Raw genomic sequence first — 13,413 nt, forward strand, 5'->3', positions numbered from 1 at the left:
TATTTTGTTTTTCCATTTTTTAACTTTACATTTTTGGAAAAAGGTCTCCTGAATTCAAATATGGCGAAAGATTTATTCTAGCATGAACAGATTTTGAGAAAAACAAGTTGAATTCACAAAAGTACGAATTTTCATGGAAATTCGATTTTCTCAGTCTCTCACAGTAGGTTTCTATTTTGTTTTTCCATTTTTCAACTTTGCATTTCTAAAAAAAGGTCTCCTGAATTCAAATATGCTAAAGATTTAGTCTAGCATGAACAGATTTTGAGAAAAACAAGTTTGAATTCACTAAAGTACGAATTTTCATGGAAATTCGATTTTCTCAGTCTCTCACAGTAGGTTTCTATTTTGTTTTTCCATTTTTCAACTTTGCATTTCTAGAAAAAGGTCTCCTGAATTCGAATATGGCGAAAGATTTATTCTAGCATGAACGGATTTTGAGAAAAACAAGTTTGAATTCACTAAAGTACGAATTTTCATGGAAATTCGATTTTCTCAGTCTCTCACAGTAGGTTTCTATTTTGTTTTTCCATTTTTCAAGTTTACATTTTTAGAAAAAGGTCTCCTGAATTCAAATATGGCGAAAGATTTATTCTAGCATGAACAGATTTTGAGTGAAACATGGTTAAAATTATCAAAGTATGTACGCCTTAGACAAGTAGGGTAAATATGTATAAAATGCCCCCCACCGGGACATAACGCCCCAGTCCATTTATTCGGAAACACACAAAAAATAAGACATAAGACTATTGGGAATCCGTGACGGGTCATAAAACCAACTTTCTGTGCAAGTTTGATGATTGTCACTAGCAGCAAAAAATAAACAAAAATCAATTTTGATTTGAGCTGCTTCAGATCTAATTTTTTGCAGTGTTTCCGTAACGTTTTTCCACTAATGTATAAAGTTTATTATCTGGTATTTGCACTTATATATCTCAAATGAACCTCTAGGCAGCTGTATCTAGTGAGGAAACGATACAAATTATATAATTTGCTTAAGTATTCAATGCTTTCAGGTTCATTACAGCTCCCGGGCAATATGCCCCACCGCTAGCCCGGCTGATTTGTTCATTGTTTTAGCGTTTGCTTCTGAGACTTCAAGCGCTGTTTCACTTCGCATGCTGAGCTGGCATATGAAGCTACCGCATGGGGCATATTATACTGCATCTGGGGCGTTTTGCCCCGGTAGATTGGAAAGCTTGCAACTTAGTCCTATTTTTTAATAAAATTATGGCGTTTTTGTGTAACAGTAATTACAAAACAAAATAATAGCAGTGCATTACCAACTAAATAGTGTATCCAACTGCATGAAAGATTTGTTGTTTGTGATAAACATAGCTACAATATTGACGATGTTCCTTAGGGGGGGCGTATTATACCTGTTTACCCTAATTATATCTGTATCTAACTAGAAACCAGCAACTCGGTATCAAAGTTTTGGTTTATAGCATAGAGCAGAATTCGTATATTTATAAACCATACGGAATCTCGGGTTGGTTTAGAAATATACGAACTGAAAAAAAAATTAAAGCCTTTCAAGTTTTAAAACAAAAAAAAAGAGTAACGTGGCTTGTGATTAGTCTTTAGAGTAAATAAAGCGGACGATAGAGTTTTTTTTTGTTTTCTTGGACAATTTATACGGAGACTACGGTCGGAACTACGAATAACTAACCAAACCAACGAAGATAAAAAAAATCGATGTGAGCACTGGCACCGCAAAACGTTTGTGTTAGTGTGTACCTTAGTGTACCTTAGTGAGTACCTTAGTACCTTAGTGAGTTCAAACTCGTTTTTCTCAAAATCAGTTCATACTAGAATAAATCTTTCGCCATATTTGGATTCAGGAGACCTTTTATAAAAATGCAAAGTTAAAAAATGGAAAAATAAAACAAAAATCTACTGTGAGAGACTGAGAAAATCAAATTTCCATGAAAATTCGTACTTTAGTGAATTCAAACTTGTTTTTCTCAAAATCTGTTCATGCTAAAATAAATCTTTCGCCATATTTGAATTCAGGAGACCTTTTTCTAAAAATGTAAAGTTGAAAAATGGAAAAACAAAATAGAAACCTACTGTGAGAGACTGAGAAAATCGAATTTCCATGAAAATTCGTACTTTTGTGAATTCAAACTTGTTTTTCTCAAAATCTGTTCATGCTAGAATAAATCTTTCGCCATATTCGAATTCAGGAGACCTTTTTCTAAAAATGTAAAGTTGAAAAATGGAAAAACAAAATAGAAACCTACTGTGAGAGACTGAGAAAATCGAATTTCCATGAAAAGTCGTACTTTTGTGAATTCAAACTTGTTTTTCTCAAAATCTGTTCATGCTAGAATGAATCTTTCGCCATATTTGAATTCAGGAGACCTTTTTCTAGAAATTCAAAGTTGAAAAATGGAAAAACAAAATAGAAACCTACTGTGAGAGACTGAGAAAATCGAATTTCCATGAAAATTCGCACTTTAGTGAATTCAAACTTGTTTTTCTCAAAATCTGTTCATGCTAGAATAAATCTTTCGCCATATTTGAATTCAGGAGACCTTTTTCTAAAAATCTAAAGTTGAAAAATGGAAAAACAAAATAGAAACCTACTGTGAGAGACTGAGAAAATCGAATTTCCATGAAAATTCGTACTTTAGTGAATTCAAACTTGTTTTTCTCAAAATCTGTATATGCTAGAATGAATCTTTTAACATATTTGGACTTAGAAGACCTAATTCTAAAAATGTAGAGTAGAAAACTTGAAGGACACAGCTACAATCTCCCTCAGTAGAACATCTTTTTTGACTTTCTATGAAAATACGTAGTTATGTGATTTTGCACTGAAATAATTTGGTAACTTCAAAATTTACTTTTGTTAATCGTATTTCATCTACTCGACATGATTTGATGCAAAGGACATTTGATACGTATGATAAATCCATGCGTTTGTTCAATCAGTAGGAAAAAATAAAAAAAGGCACAGACATATTTGGGTCTCACATAAACTGGGAGGGGTTCAGAGGTGTGGCACCCTTACTAAAACTTAGAGCAACTATTCCCCTTGAATAATATTCCGAGTTTACTCAAATCGGCCGCAGCATCGCTGAGAACGACCATTTTCTAAAAAAAAGTTCCGTCCCGGGTCTTTACGGGTTCGATCCATGTAAACAGTAGATCAAATCAACTCGGGAATAATTCGGGTTCTTGTTTGCATTTCTTTTGAGATCAGTGCATACTTATTTTGTTTTATTCCAGGCGATGATGCTTCTGAGTGTTTGCATCTATTTTGGAAGCTACTCTATCATGATGACAATGAGTAAACCAAGGTATAGCGAAACAGGTATCATTTTGGACTCCGGTAATGACTTAAACATGGAAGGAGGAATAGCAGAGTAAGTTTGTTTGGTTTCATACGGTTAGCAAGCCCACACATTTGTTATTTAAACTATATCATCAAGGCACCAAACAGCCTTTAAGGCGGCATCCATAATGTACGTCACGCATATAGGGGGAGAGGGGGTTGTGACAATAGTGACTATTTGTGACGAAGTGGGGGGGGGGCTATAAAGTTGTGTGACATCACATAAAAAATATTAAAAAATTAAAAATTGGAATTATTTTTGTTTACTTATTTGCAAGCTTTTGATTAATAATCAAACTGAAACTAATAAGGCAAATACAATAACAGCTTGGGAAATCCTTCCGAAACTGGTTGCTTCAAGGCATCAGTAGAAAGTCCTGATTCTCAAATTGGGTTTGGCGCAGTGTTGCCAAATTTTTATCTGTACTGGGAGCTGCAAAAATCCTGTTCATTTACACTGGGGTCGCTTTTTACGCGGGTCGTTTTCATGCGTTTTTTTAAACAGGATATTTTTACAATAACGCGGATTATTTCTACTCGATTCGGAAGATGATTCGTGCGTGGTTCCAAATAAGTTTAGTATAAGTATATCTAATCTAATCTTTCAAATGCGGTAAAACCAACCACGTAAAAAGCGACCCCAGTGTATACTATTTCCGAGAAAAATCTGAACATCTAGAAAGAAACAAATGTGAAGTCATATACTTTTTGAGAACTAAACTGCAATTTTCTCTCTGAAATGTGTGATAAACATTGGTTTTGTTGTTAACTAAATTAAACATTGAAGTCTACTCTCCAAGTTATATTTTGACATCAAGCATTTAACTCTTTTAGTTTATCTGCTATTTCACTTTAAAGGCAATAGACGAAGACGAATGAGTAAGCATCAAAGCCGTTCGTACTGCGATCCCAGGGTGGCCAGCGAACCAGGAAAATCAGGAAAACCGGGAAAAAGGGGATGGGATTACTGTTGGGATCTGTTGTATTAGTTCAACGTGCAATTTTCTGCCATTTCACAAACACTGGAAGACTCAAGGAACCATGTAGTTGGTCTCGGGGTAAGATGCTGGGGTAACAAGCCAGTCGTCATATATTAGAATCTCGGCTAAGAGAGACGACAGTTAAAGTCAATAGGACCCTAGCGCTAGCCCCGCAATTATTCTGTACACTAACGGTTGGCTGCGATTGTTTATCTCTAATTTGTCTTCCTTCTCATTCGCACTGATTAGGACTTCAACAGTAAGTGCCGGAGATTTTCTGAGGCAAAAAATCTCTGGGTTCTTCCATCGCAGGGAAAGTGAAGTCGTTGGCACAGGTCCGTTAATCAACGGGTCGTTAGTAAAGATTCTAGTTGTAGTCGCCTCCCCGGGGGTCAGGGATTGACACAATAGTGGCGGAAAAAGACCGACGGAAAATAAGCAAAAATAAAAAACCTAAATTAATCCACCTAGCGGTCAGACCCAGTCTTTCTCATTCAAACTTTTATTTTTAAAAACAGATTCACATGAACGCTTCAATCCAATAAATGTATATTCACTTTTTAGGTTCTAAAATATTGATGTTGTAATCTATACTTATAAAAATGCAGTTCGGTCTTTCTGTCTGTCTGATCCATACAGGCTCGAAAACTACCGAACCGATCGACGTGAAAATTTGTATGTAGAGGTTTTTGGTGCCGATAAAGGTTCCTATGATAGATTGAGACCCCTGCCTCTTCTGGAAGGGAGGGGTCTCATACAAATGAAACATAAATTTCTGCACATCTCAAGAACAAACCAAGCAATTGAAACCGAATTCGGCATGTGGATGTTTTAAGGGGTAACAAATATGTCCATAATAGTTGGACGCCCCTCCCTTTTCTGTAAGGAGGGGTTCCATACAAATGAAACATAAATTTCTGCACATCTCGAGAACTAATCAACTAAATGGAATCAAATTTGGCAGGTATATGTTTTTTAGTGGTAAAAAATATGTCCATAATCTTTTGACACCCCTCCTACATTTGGAAGGGAGGGGTGCCATACAAATGAAACACAAATTAACCGAGTAAATCGTAACCGAGTAAATGGAACCAAATTTTGCATGTGAATGTTTTCAGGGGTAACAAATATGTCCATAATGGTTCGACACCCCTCCGGATCTAGAATGATATACAGCAGCTGAAATCGACCACAGACCCCATTTTGGATTCTTGGTTGGCGACTTCCGGTTTCTGGGAAACAGCCGAAAATGATCGAATGACACCCAATATGGGTGTTTCTTCAACCAGAATGACACTCAGAGGCCAGAAATTATCTTAAATACCATTTTGAAATCCAAGATGGCGACTTCCGGTTTGTGAAAAACAGCCTAAAATAACCAAATATCATCCAATATGAGTATCTTTGGAACCATAATGATGCAATGAGCTAACAATTAACCTCAGGCACCATTTTGAATTGCTAAATGGCAACTTCTAGGTCGAACAGTCGAAAATTACCGAATAATACTCAATACAGGGTGGCCACCCAACCGGGAAAACCGGGAGAACCGGGAACTGTTTAGAACCGGGAAAAAAACCGGGAATTCCACTGAATATCGCCAAGAGAACATAATACTGCTGAGTAAGGCTTGTACTCAAAAAAAACGCACCAGACAAAAGTGTTCGTCGAATATTTACTTAATTCGGATTTTCTTGTAACTTTCAGGGAATGAACTAATACATATAAATTGTGTTCCGGCATAATTACTTTATTAAATTTCCTTTCCATCGCTGAAATTTCGCACCATTCCCTTAAGACCCCTCATAACCTTTTGCGCAACAGTAGAGTCGACCTTTTTAGTCACATTTATCCATTTTTATTTCAACTCAAACTCGGTCTTAAAAGCTTGGACGATTTCGTACTTTGGCTTTCATTATGAAATTGGGGGCGGTTTTTGGTACAACAAATACGTTATTGTCTCTATAGCAATCCAACATCGATCGCGCGTAATGGCATGATGCCAGGACCGGCCAAAATAATGCCTCGCCTCCGTGGGACCGCAGAAAGGGTAATAGACGCTTCTGGAGGCACTCGGTGCGGTGCATTTCGCTATTGATGGTACCCGTTATGATGTACGGTTTACTCAGTTTACCATCGGAGCATGTATTTATTGGCGAATTTGTCCACTTTCTTCTTCCTTGGGTCTTCAGGAACATCAAACTGTGATTTGGCAACGTAGAACTCCAGCCCCAGTATCTGCTTTGCGTCTGTCTCGATGTTGGTTTCGTTATCGTTAACCACTCTGTTTTGTCGATCACGCCGGTTCGGTGCCTTCCGAACCTTAATATACGAAGCCCAGCTCGTTTCATTGTTTGCTAAACGAACTAGGCGGAACACTTTGCCTTCAGAGCCGCGCCGCGAATCGAAAGGTTCGGAATACGCTTGAAATAATTCAACATCTTTCGGACCTTCACAGGGTCAGCTGTCTTCGATTTTCTTCCACTTCCAGCCCGCCGCTCGGTCGCCTGGGACTCCTTAAACGTTTTAGTAAAGCGGGCAATGTATGCAGTTTGCGAGGATGCGAAAGTCATATGACAAAAATAAAATTAGTTCGTAAAGCTCCTTAAACGACTCAACCAGCCGAGACACAGTTGTATGGGTGATTCTCAGTTGTCTTCCGATCAATCTTATGGTCGCAGTCGGATTTTCCATGACGGCGTGCAAAATGGTGCATTTGTTTCGAGTGCAGGTGCTATGCAAACGATGAAGACATTACTGATTTCCTACCACCGTAGCGAGAAGCGCTTTAATAGTTTTTGGAGAGATCTGATGGCCGGTTCAGGCAAGAACCTTACTGACTTGACCATATTTATTAAGAGGACTTTGATTATATCCCATGGCAATGCCACAAGGATTAGGAAAGCCTTGTAGAACTGCGCTTGGTGTACGATGCAGTACAGGATGCCGGTGAAGTGTACGAAATTGATATTACCAAGTTACCAAGTTATGATGTTAAATTGATGAAGACAAAGAAGAAGGAGCAGTCAAATCAAGATGAAGAAGCCCGGAAAATGCACTGATGGATGAGATGCGTGCGCTGCTGAAGTAATGTGTTTGAAGTGTTTTGAAAATCTGATTGGCCTGATTAAATTGAAGTTTGTTTTGCAAGAAATGTGTAACATAATTCTTTTATATATTGATTCTTATATGCTTGAGGTAAGAGTGGTTCCTTCAAACTTAATTTGACCTTGGAGTCCCCGGTAACGAGTATTATATGCGTTGTTTAAAAAATACTCGTAGACAAGATCTTCTCTCGAAAAAGATGAGTCCGTCACATTCCTCGAATTTTTGCTATTTGATTTGTGGATCCAATAAAGCTAAATACGTTTAAGTAGTGACTTTGAGCATATTATGATGTAAATCGAACGTCACGTTTTTTTTTTCAATCCTTAATTTGTGGAAAACTACAGAATTCAGAAGTACAATTTATATACACAAAATATACAAAATATTTGAACGAACCGGGAAAAACCGGGAATTTCATTTCGGGTTTTGAGTGGCCACCCTGTCAATATGGATATTTCCGTAATCGAGATGATACATAGAAACCAAACATTGACCCTTAATACAATTTTAAATTTAAAGACGACCACTTTTAGTTTCTGGAAAACAACCAAAATAACTAAATACCTCCCAATATGAGTATTTCCTGTGTCAGATTGATTCTAGAAAATTTGCTGAAAATGACCGAAAACCACCCAATATGAATATATTCAGAATTACGGTGATGTACAGAAGCCAAAAGTCGAGGATGTTGTCATTTCGATAAAACCAATCATTTCAAACAATTTGTTATTTGACTTTGATCATATACTATGGCCGATTCGTCGTGCATTTGCAGACTTTAAACACATCGCAAGGAATCAATGAATTTGGCACGTTCAAATAGTACGATACCACATTTAAATTATGTTGAGGCCACATATATCGATCAAAGCAGGTATACTTTCAAATAGTCTTTGAATTTCTTTTCTCTCCATAACTTTTGAGCAACATATCAAATTGTTATGAAGTTGTAAGTTTGAGAGATGACTCGTTCGTATGGCACTAGTTATGTTCAAATAAGTCATGTAATCTCTAAGATAATAGACTTTCGTTGTTTTATTAACAATTTAATACATAACGGTGCTTAAGTTCGATTATATATAACCTTTCACCACAATATATCTAACTAATGGTAGCAGTGGTCATAGGCTCCTACAGGAAGTTCGATTATAATGAAATGAAATGGAAACGTCTAAGGGTATAGGGCAGCCAAGCTTTGAAACCACGTGTTCAATCATAATTCGTTAGCTAACTTTTAACGCCCGCTCATCTCATAATAATATTGATCAAATCGGTTGTGTAGTTACTGAGATAATGAAGTTTCGTGATTTTTACATTTCGGTTCTTTACAGACGAAGTTATAGTCCGATTACAGTAAAATTCAATAGGGTGTTACGAGGCAACTAGACTTATTAGTTGACACTAATTTTGTGGAAATCGGGTCAGCCATCTCTGAGAAAAGTGAGTGAGTTCAAGTAGTCTTCGGAATATGTTCCTTTTCATAGCTGAATTTCACATTTTTAAACAGAACAGGAAAAGTAACAGTCCGATGGCAAAACAAATCAATAGGGTGGGCAACTAGACCTTCCATTTGACACTGATTTAATGAAAATCAGTCCAGCCATCTCTGAGAAACATGAATGAGATTAAACAGTCTTCAGAACACGTTTCTTTTCATAACTTTTGAGCCACAACTTCAATCTTTATAAAATTCAAAAGTTAAGGGTATTTCAGGTAACCCGTTTATTCGAAACCAATTTTGTTCAATTCGGTTGTGAAGTTTTCGAGATAATAATGTTTCATGATTTTTACCTTTTTAAAAATAATCTCTAAACTAAAAACCGATTACAATGAAATTTAATAGGGTCTTATGGGACAACGATACCTTTTATTTGCAATTAATTTCATAAAAATCAGTCCAGCCATCTCTGAGAAAAGTGAGTGAGAATAAAAGTCTGCACATACACACACACACATACAGAAAATGCTCAGCTCGTCGAGCTGAGTTGAGTGATATCGGCCCTTTGGAGCACTATGGGACCCACAGTTATGAGTCAGCTATAATTATGGGTCACTGTTACGCAAATACGTCTATTCTCACGAAACAGAATAATTTTTATTAGCAGTGGTATTTTTTGTAACTCATTTGTAACCTCATTTATACGATTAAAATGATTAAAAGTTGAAAATGTCACTAAAAACTATAATTCTGCTCGGTGCAATGAGTGAAGTGACCCATAATTGTAGTAATGTTACATTTTGCGGTGCACAATTGTGGGTCAGTCCATATTCTGGCAATTTCTATTATCTTTACATGATAATGCATCGAGACCGAATAAAATAACATGTTACCAAGCTTTTACAACAATAAAATAACTTGCGTTATGTATTTTGACGATTTTATAGACTAAATGGTTTTGGATGCCAAAAAACACCCAAAATTGTGTCTTTTGCTATGTAAGTGATATTTTTCTTCTCAACCGATTTACACGCATCAACTGCAGTAAAACTAATTGTTGATCGAAAGTACACATTAAAACACAGAGATAGATAGTTGAACATTCGTAGTTGATAAATTTTTCGATTTTTTATCCATTTTTGAACATTTAGACAACACGTTGACTGACCCATAATTGTAGAGGAACTGTACATGGAATTTGAATATTTGAAAAATGTTTTCGATTCCAAGTGTCTTTAAAAGTACATGAAACGGTGGAAACTGATGGAATGTTTTTTTATTTTGTTTGAAAAATCTACTCTCTAGGACACTTGTACTTGTTCTGTCGAATGTTGTACCAGACGATTTATTCGTTTTATTTTCCACAATAATGTCCTTGGCCAACGCTTGATCTAACACACAGTGCTCTGGCTTAAATAATCGGACAATAGACTGTATCGATGTTATTCAGTGATAATTTATTTATTATCTATTTTCATCTGACCTTATTGGTCTCCATGAAAGTTAGTGGATGGGGAAAAGCCTTTTGAGGCCATCCTCATGGAGGCATAAAAACCCCATCATCTTTTGTTAAGAATACATTTACAATTTTACACATTTACAATTTGTCAATAATAAAACTACAAACATTACTAACTAACATTAAATTTAACAAATATTACATTGGGTTGCCCCGAGTCAGCATACAAAACATAGGTCCTAATATTATTCTATATGGTCAATTAAAAAATATTAGACATAGTCACTTTTCGGAGGAATTTGTTCAAAGTTTCACCGAATTCGAAGATCTCTTCAACTGAAGTGAATGCTCGAACCTTGCAGTGACAGGTTCATTGTAACCGAACGTTGACCGATGCACTCTGGGTTGTAGCAATCCAGCGGACCTTAGTGAGCGTTGCGGAGCGCGAAAATTCAGCAAGGATAGGGTTCTCGGTGAATCAATTTCGCCATGCAATAACTTGGTCACAAATCCGGCTTACTGGATTCTCCTGCGTCGTTCAAGCGTGTCAAGGCCAATAAGACGACACCGCTCGGAATACGGTGGTAGGTTAGCGGGATCACGCCAGAGAAGATTTCTCAATGCTAAGCGGATAAATCTTTTTTGTACTCGTTCAATCCTCAGAATCCAACTAAGCTGGTAAGGAGACCAAACCAAACACGCATTTTCCAATATTGGTCTCACGAGTGAACAGTTTAAAGCCTTCAAACAGTATGGATCATTAAAATAACGTCCTATTTTAGCAATGAAGCCGAGTTGTCGAGTTGCCTTAGTAATGATAGATGAGCGGTTCAGATTAAAGTTGAGCTTGGCATCGAGCAAAACACCAAGGTCGTTTACTTGATCCATTCTTTCGATCACATGACCATTAATCTTATAGTCGAACAGGACAGGATTCGCAATGCGATAAAATATCAGTTTCTGCGGCACCAACTTATAAAAATATCCAGCAATCTTTGTAACTCACGACAACCTTCAATGTTCCGCACAGCCAAGTACAGCTTCAGATCATCAGCATACAACTTCATCCATCACTTAATAGCAATGTCACATCGTTGAAATAAAGTAAGAAAAGGAGTGGCCCCATATTACTACCTTGTGGTATTCCAGATGTATTGGAGAACGTGGAGGATAATCAGGATCTTAGCCAACCAACAAATTGTTGCGACGCACCAAGTCTCAAAAGCTTTCGTAAAAGTATGCGGTGGTCAATTCGGTCAAAAGCTGCGTGAGTGTATATGACGTCGATCTGGGCCTTCTGCTCCATGTGCGATATGCAAGTCGTTGTGAAGTCCAAAAGATTTTTGGTAACAGAACGTCCTGGCATGAACCCGTGTTGGTCGCTAGAAATGTAGTTTTTCGTACAAGATAAGATTCTCGAGCTAACGACAATTTCAAGCAATTTAGACGAGGCAGGAAGACTGGTAATGCCCCGATAATTCCTAATGCTACGCCGATCTCCACTTTTAAATACAGGAAACATGTACGACTGCTTCCAAATCTGCGGGAATTTTCCTTGCTCAAATGATCGGTTAAAATGCGAGATAAGGGTTTAGCTAAAACGGTTGCACAGCGGGTATAGATTACTGCTGGGATTCCATCGGGCTTCACAGAAAAAGAAGATTTAAGCCTTTTCGCAGCTCCCAGTATCATATCCGCAGTAATTTCAACTGTACTTAGATCATCTAAGTTTAGCGGTACATCTGCAGAAGCAATCTCAGCATCCGATTCGGAAGCAGTGCTGTCGGCGAAAACAGAAGCGAAAAATTTAGCAAACATCTCACATGAATCCAGGGAACACGCTGAATCAGTTCCATCGAGGTAAACATTGGCAGGAATTAACGAACACTTTCGCTTCCAATTCACGAAGTTCCAGAACTGTTTAGGGTTTCGGCGGAGATCAGTTTGTATCCGCATTACATAGCTTTTGTATAAGCTGGCGTTCAATCGACGAAAATCTGTACTTGCTCTTTTAAAATTAATTTTTGTCTCATTTGTTTTAATGTTTCGGTATTTACGCTGCCAAGCATTACGTATGCGCTTCAGTGCACGCAGCCGCTATGTAGCCCATAGAGGGGAAGCAGGCTTATTAACTGTCGGTAAATTTTGCCTCAGCCACTGACATAATGTTTCACTAAACGAGGCAGCTAGATCGTCAACATCAATTACTCCGTAAAGATTCTCCCAGTCGTAACTTTTTAAGTATTCTGTAAGAGCCGTGAAGTCAATTTTGCGGTAATTCAAAGCTATAGTGCTGTCCGCTGACGATTCCGGTGTCGTCATTTTGGATACAATTGGCATCGATATAACTAGCGGAGGATGATGCAGGTCAACGGAAACAAGCGGGGCAACACAAACATCGACAACACAAGTTTGCTCGGAAGAACAAAAAATAAGATCGAGCATGTGGTCGAGATGGTTCAATTGCTGGTTTACTTGGCGTAGATTTAAAAAGTCCATGCCATCAATCAGCGCAGCACTTGCAGCAGACAATTGAGAAGAAATGGTGTGCGTTTCACTCTCCTGTGTCCAAACGATGCGAGGCTGATTAAAATCATCACAGATAAGAACGTTATCACCAGCTGATCTCTTATTGCACAGCTCGGCGACGGAGGCAATATGTGCGTCATTTATAGCTGGATCGTTACTTTTGTCTGGCAGGATTTACACTGCACAAAGCAATATTTTCGAGCCACAAATAGTGGTGCTCACGCATATCTGTTCCAGATGGTTGCCATGTAAAGTATTTAACAGAGCGCTCGGGTATCGTTTATTAACGGCGACCAAAACTCCACCAAAAGAACGTTTGTCACTGTTAATAGAGCATCGCATCGGAAAACATTAAACGTGTCGCCAAACAGTTGCTGTGAGTTGATGCGGCTGTCCAGTCCAGTTTCAGTCAACACGATCACGTCGAAATTGCAGTCGTTAGTCGCCAGGTAAAACTCGTCGATTTTTGTGCGTAGACCGCGAACGTTCTGGTAGAACAACCAAACAGCATTCGTATGTTGAGCAGTGTGCTGAAAAACATTACTACACAGTACAG

General features: G+C 37.8%; 1 protein-coding gene across 2 annotated transcripts in view; it reads left to right on the forward strand.

The window, feature by feature from the left end:
• The window catches only part of LOC129727474 (transmembrane protein 208), a 71,983-nt gene that overhangs the window by 27,074 nt on the left and 31,496 nt on the right, over positions 1-13,413 (forward strand). For both annotated transcript variants that reach the window (XM_055685341.1, XM_055685342.1), the window contains exon 3: positions 3,238-3,374. In XM_055685341.1, the coding sequence (XP_055541316.1) occupies positions 3,238-3,374 (137 nt within the window). The remainder of the gene's footprint in view (positions 1-3,237; positions 3,375-13,413) is intronic.

Source organism: Wyeomyia smithii, chromosome 3 (assembly GCF_029784165.1).
Source record: "Wyeomyia smithii strain HCP4-BCI-WySm-NY-G18 chromosome 3, ASM2978416v1, whole genome shotgun sequence".
Taxonomy (NCBI): Eukaryota; Metazoa; Arthropoda; class Insecta; order Diptera; family Culicidae; genus Wyeomyia; species Wyeomyia smithii.